Here is a 19,065-nt window from a genome sequence, read left to right on the forward strand (position 1 = left end):
CTGAAGGAGGAATAGAAAGGTCCATCTGCACTCCTACTGTAGCAGTGGAGTGCAGCAACATATGTGTGACATGGAGTAGGGAATAATAAATTCCCAACCTCAGGGTAAGAAATGTTGTTTACAGTATGCAAACATTGTACCTCTTTCTATTCCACCCAGTTAGGGCAAGATCGATGGTAAGAGTGGTGGAAACCATCACAACTGACACAGTGAGGGTCCAGTTAACACTTGTAGACATCATTGTCTTTGCCATCACAAACAGCACACATCAAAGAACCACGACAAGATGCCTTTGAATGTCTGAACTACTGACACTGGAAACACCTGAGGAGGTTAGGCATATACGGCTGTACCTTACAGTTCAGATAACCTGCCTTGACAGAGGCAGGTGGACATAGCAATGTAAATGACAAAAATTAAAGCATTGGTTGGAGATACGACACAAAGCAGAAACTCCTTGGCTGGAGGATTTCCGACTCGTGGATGTTCTTCAAATTCCTCCCAATGATCACTCCTCGGAAGGAATTCAAAGTAGCATCGGGTGTAACCTGAATGGGTATATCCCCAATGGCTTTTGAATTCAGGAGGAGTTTGCTGTGTTTTGATGTAGATGTTTCCACCAAGATTTCCTAAGAAAGTAGCTTCTTAACTGACTTTGGGGAGCCAGCAAGCCCCTCTAATCCCTTCTGAATAAAAAAGGGAGACATTTGCCCTAAAGGTTTGTCTGACAAAGAATGCATGATGATAAAAATAGGTAAAGGTGTAGAATTGGGTAGGGACTGCTGTTCAGTCTTTTAAACGTGGTCGCTTACCTATGATCTGTTTTTTTTTCGGGACTTGGGAGATCCATAATAAAAGGAGAAGAAATCAGTGCCCACTGACTCCACCCACTTTGGAGTCCTACGAGGGGATGCACTACAATACCAAACAAGGGCACTGCAGCAATGCCAGGGCTTCGTGATCACTATAACCAAACACCAGCATCAGACACAATGTCCACAACAATAGTATTCAGTTGACACTAGCCCAACAAGACCAGCCGATTGATCGTGGGGGCCACCCGTCTACAGAAATTGAAAGTCAAAGTGGTGTGTTGCAGTGTGCCAGACACCACTCAACCACCAGAATTCTCTCCTCTCCTTCACGGGTTGCCACGCACGGCAAACACGTGGGTGGATGTTTAGATCTCAGAGGAGGTAAACTGAAGATACAGAACTTTCCCTCACCACGTATTGGAATCGACTTCAAAGGGAGTTAAGAAATAAATATGTTTTCATTACATTGATTAGACTTCAAATTATTTTCACCAAATGTTTTAAAGAAAACCAGTCAATGAAAAAACAGCGTTACAACAATATATCTTCTTTTGATATTTCTTTTACGTAATTTTCTTTGACATTCAAACAGTTACTTAGGCCTATAAAGCCTAACGCAGTGTCCTTGTCGGCGAAACGAAATCTGATATATCGAGTGCAAAATGATTCAATCAAGCCTACCTAATCTAATTCACAAAAAAACAAAAAAGATTTATTTTATTATCAGTGTTATAATTCACAAACTGAAGGTCGCGGGTTCGAATCCCATTCATGTTCTTTCAGTCATGGGGCTATAATTTGAAAATCCATCCCACTCTTCGTTGGTAAAGAGTAGTCCAAGAGTTATTAGTATGTGGTGTTGAATAGCTACCTTTCCTCTAGTCTATCACTTTAAAATTAGGGACAGCTAGTGCAGATAGCCCTCAAGTGGCTTTGCGCAAATTTCAACAAAACAAATAAATCAAGAAACATATCTCCAAACTAAACTTTCGTTCTATTGTTTCAATCTGTACGAAAATGGATGAAATACTGACTTTTAAAGTTGAAAATAATAAGAAAGAGATTTTAAGATTTCTGATAAAACTCAAATTAATAGCTAATATGTTTCCACATTCTACTTAATTTGTCCTTTGCACATTTAGAATCAGAGGCATGTAAAAATATCACTTCATATATATCTTGTCTCCCACAAAGCCACTCATCTAAAACTAGAAATCATCAATTAATCTGGACAATCAATAGACAAAAGATCGTTTGAAATGCTTTTTACATAAGCAGTATAATATTTCAAGATCGCTTAAACGCCGAAAGCTAGTGAAACTATAGAAACCATCAGGCCTAAAATTTGTGAAAAAATCACGTTAACTGCAGATATTTTTTTCCACATTCCTTTTAATTTATTCATTGCAGATTCAAATTGAAGGACATGTCAAAATAGCATTTCATATCTATTTCTTGACTTCTATGAGCAACTGCTGAAGGGGGACTTTAGTTCAATACCAGAACTTGTCACTTGGGAAGGACAGTGAGAAACAAACGATAATCTGAAAGGCCATTTATATATGTTGAACTCTAATGCTTTGACAGCTTTCGGCGTTTGATCAGTCAGAAAAAGAGCTTTCATTAATGTTAAGATTACTACCCTGTGAATTCTCAAAGCTGAGATATAAGCAATTATCTCATACCGCAGCAACCGAAGTTGAGAAACAGTCATTGGTTTAAATCTCTACTCACACATTTGCATTCAAATTAAAATGTCAAATTAGTGCTATTTTGTTCAAACGGATTATGACTTCTCTTCTAGGAGGCTTTGATTTCCGTATTGTGTTCAGAAAATATTTAGTACATTCACAAACACTAATATTTTTGTTTGTAGATTAAAATCATATTCTAGGTATAAAATAAAACTTTTATTGAAGTATATTGTTTTTGAAGAGTGGAAGAATGACTACAAGCTTTTTCTTTTCTATATTTTTAAAAATTGAATGGTCCAATCTTGCCCTCCATGTGGGGCCATCTTACAGTTAAATGTGTGAAACAAAATACAATAAAATTTCTATAAACATAACAGAATCTTTCTTCTTTATTGTATCTAAACTGTCCAGTCAAAATGTTTTGGAGATTTTTTTTTATGTCGTATGGTACAAAGATGGGATGGCCTTTTGTTCTTTTTCTAAACACTTGCTTTGTCACAGGGGAAACTCTTAATTCAAGTAGTAGGTCAAGGAAATATTTTTTTAGTTTCAGAATTTTTGTGCTAGGCTACATAAAGCAATATTTCTGCATAGCTATCACAAGTTTTTAACATAAAGGCTTGGGGAAGGCAACCAGACAACATCACTAGTTGCTGATTCTTGTTTGCTCAAATAATAGGATTTGACTGTCATTCTTATAGTGCATCCACTGCACCTTAGTTAAGAGTGCATTTTTCAATAAATAGACCATTAACAATGAATTCTCAGGCTCATAATCTGAGTATGCTTACCATTAACTAATGCCTGGGCCTCTACTTTTTGAATTTAATAGCTGAAAATATTTCATTTACTCAAAAACAAATTCATTGTGTGTAACAGAATGTTATATTATTTATGAGAATTGCATACTAGACTTAAAGCATGATTAAAACAGTAATCACACATGAAAACACAAGCTGTAAACTTAAAATTTTATTGAATACTATATTTCTTTATTTCACAAATTATAGGTGTCTGTTCATTTAAAGTTAACATTTTTCTGCCCCGAAAATGCATTTCCAAGAGATACTCACCTACTCACGTACATTAGCTATTTTACTGGCATGTCTACTAAGACATTTCATTACCACTAGCTATGAAGCAATTCCCACATAATTTCATGTGATTTTACATGAATTGCACCACTGCATGATGACATCATGCAATAAAAACTCTGCATTAGTAGGAGGGTGACACATCTCCATGAACACTAACTCACCCTATGCATGTGCACTCGTGATCCTTCATACTTTGATGAGGCAAGTAAGAAAATGTGTACCAGAAAATGTTAACTTCTGAGACAATAACTCAACACCACATATAGATTAGCTACAAACTCACATTGATATGGTTGAGGGACTGGTGCAGAATTCATCTAGAAGAGCACCCTTCAGAATGTGTCTGTAGGTTGTCAATGGGGTGTGACACCCGATGGTAGGGGCTTCACAGAGGAACACCTGTAAGAGACAGCATCTTATCTTGGCCAGGATATTCTCTTTAACTGTATAAGAAAGTGGAAGGGGCATGGAAGTTACATTTTTGCCACAGAGATGGGCAGAATTAGAACATGACCATCCACATAGTTGCACACAAGGTGTTAGACAGCCAATATGTGTAGTGTAGTTAGGGTGCATTCAGACCGTCCCTTATGTGCTCATCTCAACTCTATCATCAGACTCTAAGGGACTAACATCAACTGTGGAAGGAATAGCTTTGTATAGTGCTCACCTCAACACTACCATCAGATTCTATGGGACATAACTAGCTGCAGGAGACTGGTATAAAGTAAGAAGACATGTGAGATAGATATATTGTATAGTAAATGCTCAACTAAACTGAACCAGTAATATGGAATATATAGGTAAAGGAAGCGGAAGACAAAGTAGTGTAGTCAAAAAGGAAGTGGTGTCAGAGAGACCTACAATAATAAAACAGTCACTTGCATTGGTAAACAGATGAGGTGGAAAGGCAACAAAAATGGGACAGAAGGAAAGCTACACAACCCAAGAACCTAGCACAAAAAGCAATGGATTGGACAAATCCCATATGTGAAGGTGTAGGATGTGGGGACAGGGAGGGGGTTTGGTTGAGAGTCAAAGAAGTAGTAGAAACCAATGTTGAGCTGGCCAATGAGTTATCACTAGAATGAGCCAGCAAGGGGTGTCTCAAATCAAAACAAAAAAGAAGGGAGGAAGTGACAAGAACAGGCACACAGAGATGATACCAGTCCTGATTGATGGATGAGGAAAAGGAGACCAAAGAGAGGAAGTTCGGTATTGAGTGGGGTAGCAAAGGTTTGATATGAGGTGTTCCAGGTTGGAAGCAAACCCAACAGAAAATTTGAGAATGGAGAGATTGTTCCATGGACAAAAAAAAAAATAAATAAAATAAAATAAATAAAAACCTTAAGTGAAGATGTGAAGATCCAGAGGTAGTACTGGAACAGTCCAGCTATCAAGTCAGTTCTCTGAGAAGAGGAGGAAGGAGGTGGATAAGGATAATCAAAGACAAGGGATCCTGGGAAAAAGTTCCACTGATCATGCAACGTTTACTGGAGTAGATGCATATGGGTGTAAACACAAGAAACGAGTGGTTCCAGAGAAGCCACATTCCCCAAAAGAGAAAGAACCTCTCATGTTGAATGATGAGAGACTTCATTCTTGATGACTAAACATTTGAGATTTCACAGGTGAAGGGGAGAAGGTTTGGCACATCTGAGACAAGAGTTGAATAGAGTTCCTAAGAGTACGAGGTATTGGGTAGGAATGAGGAAGGATTTGGAGATCTTGATGAGCCATCTTTAATGAGTAGCCTCGTGAAGAAGGAAAGTGCATTGGGAGGAGCCTGCCTGTGAATAAGCTACAAGGAGTCAACTGTTTATGTAAAAATGGAACTGCAGACCCAGTCCATGAAGATGTCAAGCAAAGGCCCTCATAATGTGATGAAAAATATCAGGGGCAAATGCTATGCTGAATGGAAGAGCCTGGAACTTGAATATGTAATTCTGTGGACAAAGCAAAGAAATTGACTGGAGGATGGGCAATCAGAATGTGAAAGGATGTGTCTGAAACATTGACCTTCGTCATTCATAGGCTGGTGAAAATGACCAACAGAGAAAAAAGAAATTCTCCATCAGAAAGTGTGGGACAACCAAATAACAAATGAGTGAAGAATGGTCAATTACTGGTTGCAAGTCCAGGGTTTTCTTGAGGACCATAAATAGATGGGAATAAAACCCAGAGAAGGTTCTTGGACCCTCTTGATGGCATGTTTCTCCAAGAGAATGAGACGTTGAATTGGTTTGGTTTGAATTTTGCGCAAAGCTACACGAGGGCTATCTGCACTAGCTATCCTTAATTTAGCAGTTTAAGACTAGAAGGAAGGCAGTTAGTCATCACCACCCACTGTCAACTCTTGGGCTACTCTTTTACCAACGAATAGTGGAATTGACCATCCCATCACATTATAATGCGAGCATGTTTGGTGTGATGGGGATTCGAACTACCTGGTCATGCCAGGCCGAACAGGTTCGAAGGAAGGATGAAATGATACTGATTTTGACTGAAAAGGGGGAAGAGGAGAGTAGAAATGGTCTGTGGGTAAGTATCGAAGAACCCATCTGTTGGCAGAAAACTGTGTCTAAAGACAAGCAAAGATGGGCCCCAATGAGTTCCAAGCTGACTGGCAGGTCATCATTGATTAGGGTAGCAAGTCTGACATAAGGTAGAAGTGAGATGATTCGAAAAGGAAAGTTGCAACTCTGGAACAAAAAGGCAAGGTATAAATGGCTCAGGAAAAGAAATAGAAGTAGGATGAGGTTGGGATAAGCGAAAAATCAAAGAAGTCAGAGAGGATTAGTGGTGAGTGGATTCAGCCCATAACTCCAATGAATCAAGATCAACACCAAAAACCTCTATATGAAGAAAGGGGCAAAGCAAAGGTCATGGAAAAAAGTGGTAGTGAGAAGTAATTCAGAGAGAAGAATATCCCTATCCTACCAGTCCCAACAACAGCCGAACAATGTCAGTGGGGGGAAGGAGCACAAGAAAAAAATGGGCCATAGTGGTAAAAAGGAGGGTGGTGAGAAAAATGGGCACTGAAGAGTGAAACTGAAATTAAAAAGTATGCACTTCAAACTGTTTAAAGTGATTCTAAGGACTTGGAATCAAGAAATAGAAAAGTGGAATGGCTATATGCTGAAACATAAAAGTCAGTTAAATGAGCAAGGCAAGGCATAAGACTTTGGGTACAAAGTTGGTCAAGAAAGGAATTGGCATGTAGTGCTATGTTAGGAGAGGGAGGAAATACTAAATAATTGTGACAATTAGGGTTATGGAGTAGGGAACATGAAAAAATCATAAGACACTGGAAACAGAGAAAGAACACTACCTGAGAAATAAAGTCTTGGAAATTTGTGGAAGCTTGAAAGTTTTCCTCAACAGGCAATGTGGTTCCTAAAGCAAACCTAGGAGAGTAAAAACGGCAATAAAATTTGCCCTCTTCAGTCTCAGGTTCGAAGTGATGGGAAGGTACACCAGTAGAAGGGATGGTAGCTGAAGGTCCATGCAACATGATAGATCCCACAACTTATTGAACTATGATTGCCATGTTTTTCACATTTAACAAACTTCCAGAAGCCACAGTTGTAGTATGTTCTATGTGAGGAACATTTCCACTCACATAAGAACTAGTGCAAGTCGCATTGAATTGTAAATTCGTAATGAATACAGTGAAACACAAGTTTCAGATACCACACAAATTGAAACATGTCTGTGTTCTATAGTGTCAAGGAAAATAATGAAGATTCACAGTGCAAATGTATCGGGGGAGTTGGTATACAGGGAGACATATTGCCTTCTAATTACTGGTGGGCTATATTGCATGACGATGTCATCATGCAGTGCCACAATTCACATGAAATTAGGTGGGAGTTATCTCAAGGATAGTGGTATGCATATCTCTTTAGTAGATGTGTGAAGAAGATAGCTGATGTGTGTGAGGAGGAGAGTTATTGTCTCAGAAGACAGTGTTTTTTAACATCTTACACACATGTAAGCGTGGTTCATAACAGCTTATACGAGTTCGTTTACAAAAGGATGATACTGTTTGAGAGTCACAAGTACATGACACATTTCTTACATCAAATAATGATGGTAAAACACAACCACATAATCATTTTGTACACTCAATAATTCATTTAGGTATATCTAAGTATCCTGATATGTCCTCCAAACCATTCAGTTTTTAATTTATATAATGTTTTGAGAAGCTCTCAATCATATACTACTTCAAATCATTTACATTTCAAAACTTAAAACTCTCTAGGATGTTTTACTCACACACATACACATCATGACTCCATAATGTCCAGACAAGTTTTGTAAAATCTCATCGTTAGACAAATGTATGTGAAATTAGCCAGGAGTAAACAGCATAACATAATGTTGCTAATATTAAATTATATGTAAATAGAAATTTTTAAATTAGTTTTTTTACCTTTTATATAACTTTAGTCAGGCTTAACAGTAACATTTATTAAAAAATATTGCAAAGATTTAATATATATCTATTACCAGTGCTTAGATTTTAGATTACACAATAGACTTTAGAAATAAAGATTTTCATAGTTTAAAAGTAACATAAAAAGTTAATAACTAGGGCCAGTGTTTTCTGGAAAAACAAATTACCACAACTTTAACTTTCAGAAATTCTGAATATAAGCCTACCTGATATTAGTAAATCTAACTATTGAAAACAATATTAATATATAAAACCATTACTGTTAAGTGTATTTTCATTTTGCTATGCAGCCACTGTTAATCATTGCTTCACTGGCACTTTTTTAGTCTTCTAGAGCATTTAAATGAAATGGTCTTATAATGTGATAAACAGACAGAACAGAATAAATTACCTCCAACTACAGGGACACATCTTTTTTGAAAATTCTTTAACATAAGCTTATAATAGTATCTTCATAAAAATGGAGAAACTAAACAAATTTCAACACATGCATAGTTGCACTTGCACAAATGGACACAGAGAAAACTTAATCTTAGTTTCATAATAATTTATGTTGCTCTATTTTTTTAAAATTGAAGTTTAAAAAATTCACGACATTTAAGAAACTCCCATTAAAATCAAACATTTATCTCAGAAATTTAGGATAATTTTTTAGAAAGCTGTGTTAATTTTGGAAATTTCTGGTAAACAATGGCCCAATTAACCACACAATATAAGAATGACTTAAATATGTAAATGCAGTGGTCTTTTCTGCAGATGCAAGCCACGGTGACAAGTGCAATGTGCTTAGCACGTTTACATTTGGTTCACAACAGAATCAGACCATTCATTAATGCAACACTGTGACAGGTGCATACAGCTGGATACATTTCACAACCCTTTCCGTGGAAGAGTGTTCATAAAGCAAGAATGTTAAACAACACTTTAAAGATAGGAGTCTTCAATGTCCTTCATGAAAGCAGAAAACCTTGCAGAGTATCTAAGGAAGCAAAAGGCTTTGAAAACAAACACCAACTCAATGTGAAGTAATGCTCTTATTCATAAAGCAATTGCTGTGGATGGGAAAAAGATTCTTCCGATTAATAAAAACTACTGCAAGAAAGCTACACATATCTTTCAGTACAAAATACAAGAATTTGAAGATGATAAAACCTTACGAGTCAAGAAGTTCACAAGGTTCCATTCACATCTTGAAATCAAAAGCTGTTTTATGAGAAAAACAGCCAAAGAAACTGATCACATACCTGTAAAATCTTCCCAGTGCAGTGTTGATGGATGTTTGTGCCTTTCATCTGTCTTAGGAGTAATTTCAGTGTACAGTGAAGGGCCTGTGTAAACTCATCAGGAAAATAACATTTTTTGCAGAAATCTGGAAATTATGGTGACAGGATATATTGCATAATCACAAATAAGACCCATTATGATCAACAATGGAGGTAGTACTTTCAAAGCCTGCATAAGGCATGGAACATCATTTTTTATAAAATGCAATTAGCCCTCAATAAATGACAGTAAAATATTGTTACAGCCAAGAACATCTATACATAATTTTAATCATAAATATATGTTGAATTTGCTTTTTCTCTGGATTCATTTGTGAGTAGGAAATTTACAATGAACAAGCAATGTAAAATGTTTGGACAAGACTTTTAGGAATCTTAACTATTACAATGAGGTGTATCAGCCTTTCTGTTACCTTTTTCTTTCCTTTGTAATTATAGTTTAGTTTACTGTAATATAATTTTACACTTTTACAAATGGAAACTTCTGTTAAATTAAAAAGGCTTATTTTCAATTAAATTTTCACAAGGACTTTTTGTTTATTTCTATCACTTTCTGCATATAAAACTGAGAGTTTAATGTGGTACTGAAAAACGAAAATAAGTTTAAAGGTTTATGCACACTGTCAGTTTTTAAACTTATTAGAAAGGTCTTTTTATTAAGAAAAAACATTTAGTTATTTCTCTTCCTTAAATTGAGTGAAGATAATAACAAACAATAAAATTATCTTTTGTTAAATGTTTTGATAATGTTCCAAGTGTTTGAATTTCAGTATCATTTAAAATAACTTTAACAGTAATTTTTAATACTTTAAGGATAGTTATACACAATCCATTTTATATCTGTTTCTATAAAGTATACAACCTTAAAATTTCAATCAACTTGAGAATTATTAGAAAGACAATGAAATAGTTCCATGTCCATCATACAGAACTAACAATACAAAATTAAATTCACCGGAAACTTTCACAAATTGTTTCACCTAACACCTTAAACTATGATTAGGTAAGTTTGAATAACAAAATACATGCATCTTGAAGGATGATAAATACAAAAGATACAACTGTATCAAAAGTGAGACAATTTTTGGAAATCTCTTCTGAGTTTCAACTCAAAAATAAAACCGAGAAAATGTATACAATAAAGCTCAATAACATGTAGTTTGATTATAAAAGTGCAGAAACAATTCTAGAAGCTTTTTCTTATATTCAAACTACCAAGTTTTATGTTAATCTATTTCTTATGTAGAAGAAACCGAGAGACATTTTCATAAACAACAAAAGTAATAGCAGTTGCAGGCGTAACTCTCAATAAGCTTGGTAGAAGTCCCTTGTAAAAACCTCGAGTTCCTTCAAATCTGGAAAATATAATACAAATTAGTAAAATATATGATTCAGAAACAAACTATTTCAGATACTCTTATACAAAGGGCAGAGCCAAACTTTTAATAACATTTATCTTACCTTATTTCAGTCAAAATACTCTTTCTTTTGTGTTTGAGAGCTTAGCACATGACTTATGATGAAATAAGAACATCACCTCATGATTGCACATGGCATTGTCTTAATCTTTACTGTATTTTTGTTTTGTGCTAAGAGCAATTATTTTCAAGCTATATTATTGATTTCATTGTTCCATGTAATGCCCAAAGTCACAAATAGATATCTAGATTGTAAATGGATTTTGTCTTTATTCTAAGGAAGAAAAAGTGACTTAACAATACAACTTAAATATAAAGATATATGTATGATTTCAAATAAAACAATTTGTATTTGTATTGGAATGTTGCATTTATGGTAAAGCTACTAAGGCTATCTGCCACTGTCTCTAATTTTAAATTACTGACCAGATATAAGCCAGCCAGTCAGCTGCACCCTCCATCCACACTAAGGGAGTGATTGTCACTCTTATAAATGCGGGGAATACTTTTATGATATGATGTGGATGCAAACCGAGCTTGCCATCCCCAAAATTTATAGTTCTACCACAGGCTGAATCTGCATCCTTCAAACAAAATGAAATGCACTGATGATGAAAGTAAGGCAGGAAGTTAAAGGAGCAATATCCAAGTAGAAGATTGAGATAAAATTTAATGTGAACTTCTCAAAATTCCTGCTATGGAAAGATTTCATACAACTTTACAGTATGATAAAAAATATAAAATTGACTAAGCATAGCAAGCTTAATGCAGCCACAATTAGCCTTAAACTGAGCTACAGTATTTCCTATATGTAATTACATGATGTTAGTAAAACATTCAAAAAATTCAATTTAACACAAAAATATAAAACCCTATAACCCAAGTACTTTTGAAAGATGGACCTTTCTTCATCAGGGATAATCTGATGAAGAAAGCCCCACCTGTTGAAAGAGCTCATGTTCTAGGGTTTTGCATTTTTGTGTCCCTCATGTAAATCAAAGAATAACCTGAAAAATTTTTACAAGTCTACTGTTAGATGAGATAACAGAAATACTGTTAAATACAAACAATAATAATCCACAAATATATTTTTGAAAAATCTCAAATTTTGAATATCTACCATTAAAAACCAAGTTCTAAAATCTATTCCTTGAAAACTTAATATTCAATATGCATACATATAGAAAGATATACCAATATGATTATAATCCTGCAAAGTGTGTTTGAAAAAAATATATAAATGTTCAAATTGTTTTCTTTAAATGTAAATATGTTTCCAAATAATTCCATGTTTATAAATATCAATATTACTTAAATATACAGTAATAAACATTTTATTTTCATATACCTGTACTTTTTTCTATGTAGTTTATACAATACAAAGTATTTGAAAGCAAATGAAAATTTTTTAAAAATATATATTCTTGCTGGCATACAATTTATCTGGCTAAAATGAATACCTCCACGTTTTTTTCAGTACATCAACAACACCATTGTACTCTTTATGTTGGTCCTGTAATCGTGCTCGTATTACTTGGTATGGATAGGTTGTTGAGGCAGCAAATAACTTGGAGGCAGCAGCAAAGGTCAGGTATTCCAGGACCCCCTTATGGAAGGATTAGACATAAGCATTAATTAAGATATTTCTGAAGACCATAAGAAAACATTTACATCAATTTTAACTATTCTAAATAAGAATGAGCAGAATATGTAGTGAAAAGCAAAGAGTAGTGCATTGAAAACAAATTGGAGAAATCTGTACCGGAGAATGAGAGCACATTTGCAGTACAAGAGCAGATAGAAAAAATTCAATACTGTATGTAAAGCCTGAAGCATTATTTTACAAACTTCAATTGAACATGTACGGGGTCAGTCCATAGAATGACCCCATATTGGAAAAGGAATATTGATTGACCATAATTCCAAATTTACTAGTGTATCTACAGGAAATGTGGCAAGCTTTTAGTAAAATGTACAAGTCCGTTGTACATGAAAAAGCATATAAGTTACAAAGGTATTTGTATTCAAGATATGTCTGTAAATTCATGACACTAGTTTGACTAAAACTCTGACAAGTTAGAGAGCAAGATGATGTTCATGTGAAGAATGAAAATACTTTAGTTCTTTCTAGTTTGCATATTGTATTTGCATAACCTCTAGAGCCTCTGAAATGCATATCTACAGTTTTTTTCAGCATCCTTGAATATTCAATCTGGTATTTAATATCATTTACCACAAACTGTCACTAAATCAACAGTATAGGGTAAAATTAATTGTTGATAACTCTAACATCAAATACGTAAAACCATGCTTCATGGCACTATATAAAAAATCATGAGTTACACACTTTGATCCCTACCTGTGCATGTAGGGTTAACAAGAGAATACTTGCTAAAGTTTAATCACACTTACAGAAATTTACAGAAGTTGCAAGAAACACAAAAAGGTTACTCAACATCATTAGGACCATGTATGTAAACAGTATCATGAAAATATGATATGAAATAATGAGATCAAACAGGTTTAATGGTATAAACCTACCACATGTATTGATTTATAACATATGCACAGATAGTACAAGAGAGAAAAAATAACTATAAAAGCACTGTTTTAAAACTATTCTGTTAAAATTTTTTGTTTGAATCAAAAAATCAAAATATTATAAATTAGTAATAAAACAAATCTAAAACTACTTAAGTTATACTAAAATGAATTCAAAGCATAAAAGTTGAAAGAGTAACAATATTTTCAGGTTTCACACTATTAACTATTTTAGCAAGATATTTAAATAACAGAAAAAGCAGCTCTACAAGAGCTAAATGTACCGAGAAGAAATACACAAGTATTGAGAAATTTTTAGCATTATTCCACTCAACAGAAGTTGTAGATGTTCCGAGAATAATTATCTAAAAAAAAATGCACTCGGTTTATTAAAATTTTCAACAGTCCTAAAACAGAACATGATAGTTCATAATTCATGAAAAATATATTCCATTCTAGCTTTTATTATGATTGATATAAAGATTACAAGCACAGACAATAATTTAAAATAGCCTTATGCCTTACCAGTTTTGCATCAGGAATGAGGTTATAGTGGTTAATATACAACTTCTTCATTTCTTCATATGCCATAAATTGTAGAGCTCCATGAGAAACCCCAAACACACCAGGAATAAAACCCTAAAAAAAATACAAAAAAATTACACATTTTTACCAAAGTTGCTATCTGAAAATAACATTATAGCCTTGTGTTTAGTTGCCTGATTTAACTAAACCTTAAAGCACTTGTTCTAACTGCTTTTCAACTGAGAACCCTAATTAAACACACTCATTCCCCTTTCTAAGTTATAATTTCATTTCCAAAACATCTTCACAAAATATTACCAGGAACAACATATAATTTCATAACAAGCAAATGCTATTATAATCTACTTCAAGGGTTAAAAAATAGTGAGAGTTAACTGTATTTCAAATTAAAACTCTGTGGCAGCTTTACCAGCTGTAAAATTTCTGAAAAACAAAACAAAAAACAACAAGTTTACTCGCTTAAAAACTGTTTAAAATGTTTTATTTATAGACATTGAGAATGTCCTAAAAGATTTGTTCAATAAAGCTTGACAACATTCCAGAAAGTTGTTAATGTGAAACTTCAGATAATTCTGGAAAGACTAAACTGTAAAGCTTATGTTTGTTTTGAATATTTGAACTAAGCTACACAAGGGCTATCTGCAATAGTTGTCTCTAGTTTTGAACTGATAGAGTAAAGAAAAGGCAGATAGCTAATTAACAGCATCCACCATTAACACTTGGGCTACTCAAATCAAGTAGTAGAGCCAGACAGTCATTTTTCTAACCACCTATAGCTCCAAAATACAGAGATCAATTTTGTGGCAATGGGACATGAACCACAGACTCTCTGTTTTATAGTCCAGCACAATAACCACTAGGTCACACCTGATCCATGAAGCTTAACCTTCTAGAAATTTGCATCATCAAGCTTGAGAACCTGCTATAAAGATTGTGCCATGAAACTTGAGAACCTTCTAGGTTTGTATTGTGAAACTTGAAATACTTCTAAAAGGTTTGTTCTGTGAAACTTGGAAAACTTCTAGAAGGTTTGTATTGTGATGTTTGAGAAACTTCAAGAAAGTTTCTTTTGGTGCTCAAGAATTTTCAAAATGGTTTATTATAGCATGAAACTTGAAAACTTTCTAGAAATTTTTATTAGGAGCCGTAATAATTTTTCAGCTTCGTACTGTGATATATGAAATACTTTTCTTTAAACAATAACAACATAATTTATGTAGAATTATACTTTTCTCTATGTTAAAATACTTTTCTTTTATTAGCGAGCTTTTAGCCCTCTTACCAGATCCTTCATCAGACAATAATGTACTGAGCAATACAAATTAATTTCTCTATTGAACATTACTTTAAAATAGGTATCTGGGCAACAATCATAACAATAACTGACATCTGGTATTAAAGTTATTAACCATATAGAAATTATGATTAATGTAGAAGATAAACCAATTACTTCAATATAATAAACATGAGGATAATACAATTATAAGTATTACATAGTAAAATAAAAAATGTTTTCATACTTCAAATAATACACTGTAGAATTAAAACTTTAATTTTATATCAAAACCATGACAAATAATATGTTTCATGTCTTTGATAAGTGGTGTCAATGCAGGATTGAGTAGTTGTTGGCCATTGTTTTGATTAATACCCACTGGTGGTCTACTGTCTTGTGCTTTTCCATTTGGTGTTTTCTTCTCTTTATTTGAAAGTATGGTGTAACAGCCCTTTTCAAATTCATTTTGTTTTAATAATTTATTATTTCTTGTACTCACAGTTTACAATATTTTAATTGTCAAATTTACCTTGTAAAAGCCTCGAAAACCCTCATAACGATAAATTTTCACTAAAGCATCTATCATCCCAGAATAACGTTTTGAAGGTGAAAGGGTCTCCAAGTTTGCATACTGAAGACACATGCGAGTTTTGACTACCCAAACTGGGTTGGTGATAGCTAAAGTAAGAATACCTGAAAAAAAAAACATGTATAATAACATTTCCTCATACTTGTATTCATAATTTAATAAGTAGCCTTTTTGAAGAGTAAAACAATAAATGTGTATGAAGTCTCATTCTTTATGAACCAAATTGTCAGAGTTTATTTCATTAGCAAGATATGTATCACCAATACATACTATCAAATTTAATAAAAGAAAACTATAACTGTTATAGTGTTTAATGTCAATATTCTGTAGTGTGATGCTATTTGGAATGTTAATTTAGCCCTAAAAAAACAATACATAGATGATTTTTTCAAGGGTTCTCTTTCACAGGAGTCTCAGCAAAACAAAGTTTTATAATAAAGTTAAAAGAAAGTTTATTTAAAATGGATGTTCTTGTATTCTGAATGAGAGGGAAGTCTGCAATAAAAATCATGAAACTTTAGAAAAACTTTTAAATAATTGTGCTTATCTACCAATCACCACATTTCCATCAGTATAGTAAAATCCTAACCCCAGGATCAAAGAGAAACTATTTTAAATGACCACCTGATTCTCAACAACAGTTTCAATTCTCTTTACTTTTTTTATTTAAAATAAAAAATTTATTTTCTAATTCTGGGTTGTAGGTTATTTGTTTTTATCTCATAGCATATTTTACTTTCTCTTTCTCAAATACATGAAGTACATGAATAGCAATTTAAAACAGCTACAAAACTTTGTATCATGTAAACAATTTTAAGAAATATAACAAAAGGAATAGTTTCTGTCCACCTGCTTCTGCTGCAGCCAACATGTGTCTACCAGGTCCGAGATTGGTTTTCGAAGTTCCTTCTAACATCCATGCTTTGATGGCATTATAGCTATGAAAGTTAAGAGAAAGTTATTGCTTAACATAGCTCAGACAGAATAATGGGAAATTATAGTTCATGGTCACAAAGCTACTTATATTGTTTATGTAACAATTAACATTTTTATTATTAATTGAAATATTAAATCCAATCGTTCAAAATCATTCCAAAATTGAATAACAAGGAATGACAAGGTGAAAGAAGGTTATTTAGCTTATTCATCCTCTTTAATTCATATCATTTATCAGAGAAAATAAATTTTCTACCAAACATTATTGTAAGTGAAAAGAAATTGTGGAACTTGAGCTTGAACCCAGGACTTTTGGCTAACAGGGCCATTACTCTACCAACTGAACTGTCCAAAAGTAAAAGTCCCCCTTTCTCTTTTCACCTATAAATAATTTTTATAGATGAAAAAGAGACAGTGAGGACTTGTACAAATCATTTTTACTGTGAGTATCACCTTCATACTACCTTTTTAGTATAGTTAGCCTTGTATGATTTGGTCGGGTGGTGGTAAATCAGCCTGACCACAACAACACAATGTAGTTTGAAGTTCATACTCATAGTAAAAATTCCTTATGGATGAAAAGAGACAGGGATGGCTTGTACTAATCCTTAGAAAACATTATTCCAACCTAAATACTGCACTTCACATTCATATAGATACCCAATAACATTAAAGTATTTCAAATAAATGAGCATATCACATTATCAGACAAATCATTCCACAAGATTCTTACTCTCTATCACTGTAATTATGTTAGTCTGAGCCAAAATAGAAATAATCTTTATCTTAAGTAATTCAGTCTTTGTAGTTTTGACTTTTTTTTTTCAAGATCTTTTGTAGCATTAAAACTTTCTACATTATTATAGCTAGCTAAGTTACATATATATCAATCCCTACTTATCTTTAAAAAACTTTAACATTTTATTATACTTGTTTGTAATATATTATTCAAAGCAATCTAATCCAAAACCTTTAAATTATAAGTAATTCATCGAATAAAATCTATCACCTTATAGTTTGTAAAAACCTAAACTTAACTACAATGTTGTCGTTAGTAGCATAGAATACAGAATCTGCTGTACACAGTTTGTGGTATACAGATATGTACACAACAGTACCTTCCACTCATACATTTAAAGTCAAAAATACAAATAAGCTAAGCAGTAATCTCCATAATTTTTAACACTTTAGATCAACTCTCTCAGCACTAAGGTACTCCTATTACCCATATATTCAAACTTGTCCACCTCTCAAGTAATCTAGCATCCTAAAATCATGAAGCTCCTTTCTCAGTTGTAGTTGAACAACCTTGGCAAATACATAGCCTGGGCTCTCACATCATATGTAACATCTGCAGGCTCATTTTTTAAAGATGCCTTCAATTTCAAATATACATTAGACCAACTAAATTTGAAAGCCTTAATGGCTAGTTTTGATGTTGTGTCACTCTTCACCGAAGTCCCTGCCAATGAAGCTTGTAATATTGCACTTGACCTCTACATTAATGACACCAACAAGTTAATCCACATCCCCAGCACACTTTTTGCTTCTCTCTTAGAATTTACAACTAAAACCAACTTCATTTTCAACAACGAACATTTCCTTCAAATAGATGGTTTAATATGGGCAATCCTGTTTTGCCCATTCTTGCCAATATATTTATGACCCAGACTGAGACACAAGCCATACATTCTGTGCTTCATCCCCCACTATACTGGTAGATATGTCGATGACACTTTTGCTGGTTTCACTTCTACAGAACACACACTAACTTTCTTTGAACACACAAATTCCATTCATTCCAACATCAAATTTACCATAGAACACGAAAACAATAAACAGTTATTTTTTCTTAACCCCAACATTATTAGATTGGACACACAGTTTAAAACCAAAATTCACACACATACCGGCCTCTACATCCCCTGGAATCCACTCATGACACCACACAAAAAGTCAATACACTCAAAAACCTCATAAACACAGCCACAAGACTCTGTGCAACAGACTACATAAACAAATAAATCAACCACATAAAGCATTCCTTCATTCACACCAATAAATTACCACCAGCTATTGTTGAAAAACTCTCCAACATTCCCCACAACAAAACTCAACTCACAAACAAAATTGATACCAACAAACCCAACAACAGTACATTACACTGCAGTTTACCTTTTGTCCCGGAAACCATCTCCAGAATTATCCACACTTGGACAAAACTAGCCATTAAACACAATATTCCTGTCAACGTCAAATTTTCTCCAAAATCCAGCCCTAAATTAAAATTGTTACTAAACAAAAATTATTTAGAATCACACAATACCAATGTCATTTACAAAATAACATGCAATAACTGCCCAGAATTCTACATCGGAGAAACAAGAAGAAAATTGTAAAACAGATTG

General features: G+C 33.7%; 1 protein-coding gene across 2 annotated transcripts in view; it reads right to left on the reverse strand.

Moving 5' to 3' along the window:
* Window positions 1–7,328: 7,328 nt before the first annotated feature.
* LOC106471431 (mitochondrial folate transporter/carrier-like) overlaps window positions 7,329–19,065 on the reverse strand; it is a 15,984-nt gene continuing 4,247 nt past the window's right edge. The window contains exons 3-8 of one of the 2 annotated variants that reach the window (XR_002613253.1): window positions 16,571–16,659; window positions 15,662–15,825; window positions 13,836–13,949; window positions 12,230–12,375; window positions 9,313–10,706; window positions 7,329–9,047 (exon numbers count right to left, since the gene is read on the reverse strand). Coding sequence is in view for 1 of the 2 variants with exons in the window: in XM_013932033.2 (XP_013787487.1) it covers window positions 10,583–10,706; window positions 12,230–12,375; window positions 13,836–13,949; window positions 15,662–15,825; window positions 16,571–16,659 (637 nt within the window). In the remaining variant the exon portion in view is untranslated. Of the gene's footprint in view, window positions 10,707–12,229; window positions 12,376–13,835; window positions 13,950–15,661; window positions 15,826–16,570; window positions 16,660–19,065 lie in introns of both variants that reach the window. The other variant, XM_013932033.2, reaches the window with a different exon arrangement.

This window comes from Limulus polyphemus, unplaced genomic scaffold, assembly GCF_000517525.1.
Source record: "Limulus polyphemus unplaced genomic scaffold, Limulus_polyphemus-2.1.2 Scaffold4620, whole genome shotgun sequence".
In the NCBI taxonomy this organism is placed as follows: domain Eukaryota; kingdom Metazoa; phylum Arthropoda; class Merostomata; order Xiphosura; family Limulidae; genus Limulus; species Limulus polyphemus.